Genomic DNA, 3,425 nt, shown 5'->3' with positions numbered 1-3,425 from the left:
GGTTCGGTCCAGCCTGTCAACACAAGCGTAGAGTCCCCAAAGCTACCGAGACCTTTTCCAACTGGAAGTAAGTGACTGTGCAGGTTGTCAACAGAAAATAAATTGATAGAGAGAGAAACCAAATCTCTTACTTTTCCTCATCCAGACTCCTCAGAGGGTTTTTTCTTCCCCTGGCTTGCCTGCAGAGCACCAGGGTGGAGGAATGTCAGGGGTTTGGGACAGGATGGTGGTACCCAGGGTGGGAGAGACGGTGCGCATCCTCCCCGGCCAGGGGAACTGCGGCTTCTCCTCCTCCCCAGCTGCCGTGTCACCCTTTCCTTGTTCCCCTGCCCCTTTTCCCCCTCGCTAACCCTTAGCACAACCAATTTCACACCAAACCCACCCCCAGCCCTGGTGCTGCTGGCTGGCCGGTGTCGATGTGCCGAGGTCAAGGCAACTTCTGGCCACATCATGATCTTGCAGCACTCCTGGTTTGAAACGGTTGCTTAATGGTGTTGAGCTGCTTCCAGAGCAGCCACGGTGCCTCCCGGGCTGCTCCTCTGTTCGATTCGGAAGTTATTTACATCTGCTTTGCAAAAACGCCCCTGTAAAGCTGGGTTAATTAGCCACGGTGTTCCTCCTCTGTACGTGCATCCCGGATCCGTGCGGGATGGCCGCATGAGAAATGTGGAGGCAGATATGTGCCTCAGAGGCTACAGGTTTTAATTAAAATGGTAATTCAGGTTTTTAAAACCTCAAGTACAAGCTAAGATTTAAAAACGGCAGAACAAAAAAAGCCGCAAAACCCTAAAACCTAACAAAAAAGGTCACCAGCGATTGCTTGCTGCTCAGTGATACACCGAGGAAAATTTTTCACAAAGGGAAAAACCAGATATTGGAATAATCTCCCCAGAGAAGTTGTGGATGTCCCAGCACTGGATGTTTTAAGCTTCCGCTGGTCGGGGTCTCGGAGCCATCTCGTCTAGTCTCTGCTTTTGCCAAAGGTTGATCCAGATGATCCTTGAGGTCCCTTCCACCCAGGAATTGGGTGATGCTCCTGCTCACCAGCAATCATCCCAGGGCTGGTGCCGCTGCACCTCGGCAGTGCTGCCGGCCCCCCTTTCCCAGCAGAACGTGCCCGTTTCCTAACACACCACAGCTGAATTTTTTTCCCCCTCTCTGCTCTGTTTTGCAGCGCCTCCGCCGCTCCCACCGAAAAACATCCCGGCCACGCCGCCACGCACCGGCTCCCCTCTGACGGTGGGAATAGGTAAAAGCTCAGCGCCGTGCTCCCCGCGTGTGCCGTTGCCCAGCCCCAGTAGCCTGGTGTGGAGCCTGGCGGGGGGTCGGGTCCCAGTGGTTGTATTTCGGACACAGCTTTGGCCCTCGTGCATCCTCTTCCCTTTGCATCCGCGGCGCTTCAGCGGATGCTGAAGTCAGGGCGATGCTCTAGAAGCGGTGCAGAGAGGCCTTCGAGTCCCGAGCCAGCATTGCCCTGGTGAAATTCATGCTCTATCCTCCCGCCGCCTTTGGGGTGGGTCACTTCTAGAAAAGAAATGCGACATTAGCCTCAAAGCCCTGCTCAGAATTGGGAATAAATGGAGCACTGTTGCCACCCGGAGCAGCGCTGCACAGGGTGTGCTTATGAAATAACAGGGAACGCGGCGGCGGAGCTGCTCCTGCCCTCCCAGATTCCTGCTGCTGGCAGGGAAGGTGGGAAAAGCCCCCCCCAGTCCCACAGCACGGGGATGGAGAGGGACAGGGGGGAGAGAATGAAATGGGGACTGGAATAGAGGACGACCTGAAGGAAGGGATTGAGACATGCTGTTGAGCGCAGCTAGAGGACATAAAGTGCTTATAAGCGTATAATTCATGTTGCTGTCTGCTGGGGGTGCAGGTTTGGAGGCAGGAAGGGCAGCCCCTGGCCTTTGGGTCGGGCACTGTCTGGGCACAGACACACTCAGAGCACCTCGGGGTGTTGTTACCATCGCCGTGAAGAAATCCCCTGCTCTATCCATCGATATTTCATTCACGCTCCCATATCTTGATTTATTTTTTTTTATTTTTTTTTTTCTCTATTCACCCAAGCAGCCAGACGGGCTGAGCGTCCACCCACATATGTAGATCCATCCACATGAGCGAACGCGACGCCCAGCCACGTGTGATGGTTTATTTGCTGCCTTGCTGCACGCTTCAGCCTGTGCATCAATTAAACAAAAAAAAAAAAGCGAGCGGCAGAGGTCTATTTTTTTTTTTTCCCGTTTTAGCAAAACTATATTTTATCCCCTAAACATAGAACAGATGGCTCCCCCAGACGCAGGATCAGGGGTGAGATGCTGACATGAGGAGCCCAGAGGACACGTTAGTTTTAGCCGGATGCACGTGGCCGTAACAGGGGCCGCGGGCTGCCGCGCTACCTCGGTGCTGCTGCCCTGGTCCTCACCCCATCCCTCCGCTCAGTCTGTGCCAAAGGAGGCTCTGGGCAGCTTTCCTGGCACCACAGCTGCCTCCTCCCCAGGCTCCAGCCCTCGGGGAAGAGAAATACAAGAAAACAGGGCACGGAAGGCAGGCGAGAGGATCTCCCTTGTCTGGATGTGTAACGCTTTGCTGATGAATCCCGTCTCCGTGTTGGTTGTGAAGTCGGACACGAGTGTTGTGTGGTAGCTCAGTTAGTGAGCAGAGCCCTAAAATACCCTTATCTGCTGCTGCTTGCATCTGAAATACATATACCCTGTCTGCTTCCCTCTGCTGCATGCCCAGCACCCCTTCTCCAGAGTGTCAAGCCAGCATGTTTAAATATATATATTTATATCTGTGTGCTTATAAATATATATAGTGGAGTGCGCAGCTGAGCGTGTAAGTTTAAGATCTGATAATTCAGAGTGGTGACGGTGACGCAGCGACGTTATTTAGACGATACGTACCAAAGGCTGAGCTCCAGCTGTAAATTTTGGGAGGGTGTGAAGTGGCGGAGGAGGCGGGCTTGGCTCCCGGTGCATGCGCGCTCTCGGGCCCTGCCTGTCCGTCAGTCCCTGTGGTTCATTCTGTAATGAACGTGACGTAGAAACTTTCTGGCACATGAATTATATCCTCCAGCAGCTTATAAGAAAAGCGTGCTTTTAAAGCATCTCCTCTAGCAAGTAGCTGACGTAGAGAATAGTGTGACTGCGGCTTTCTCTCGGTTATTGCTAAGTGTAAAATAAACTGCTTTGACCGCAGGAGGGGACCAGACAGCAGCAGAGCTCAAAAGTGACAAACTTCCATCCATCAATGACTTGGACAGCATTTTTGGCCCCGTGCTATCCCCCAAGTCTGCTGCTGTTAACGCAGAAGACAAGTGGGTCAATTTTTCTGATCAGTCCCCGGAAAACGCGACTCCGGAGTTGACGCCCCGGGAAAAAGCGGGGTCCCCGCTGGCGGCAGCGGGCGGCCTGGCCGACGCTCCA

At 53.5% G+C, this 3,425-nt stretch overlaps 1 protein-coding gene across 1 annotated transcript in view; it reads left to right on the top strand.

Annotated features, from left to right (window-relative positions):
• Window positions 1-3,425, top strand: part of SGIP1 (SH3 domain GRB2 like endophilin interacting protein 1) — a 36,236-nt gene that overhangs the window by 10,390 nt on the left and 22,421 nt on the right. Inside the window, 3 exon segments of the mRNA XM_026853852.1 lie at window positions 1-67; window positions 1,175-1,249; window positions 3,199-3,406. Of these exon segments, the coding sequence (XP_026709653.1) occupies window positions 1-67; window positions 1,175-1,249; window positions 3,199-3,406 (350 nt within the window).

The sequence above is a fragment of the Athene cunicularia genome (assembly GCF_003259725.1).
Source record: "Athene cunicularia isolate RWA chromosome 8 unlocalized genomic scaffold, athCun1 chr8_part1, whole genome shotgun sequence".
Lineage (NCBI taxonomy): Eukaryota > Metazoa > Chordata > Aves > Strigiformes > Strigidae > Athene > Athene cunicularia.
Note: the sequence above shows the minus strand (reverse complement) of the source record. Positions and strands in the feature narration are given on the sequence as shown.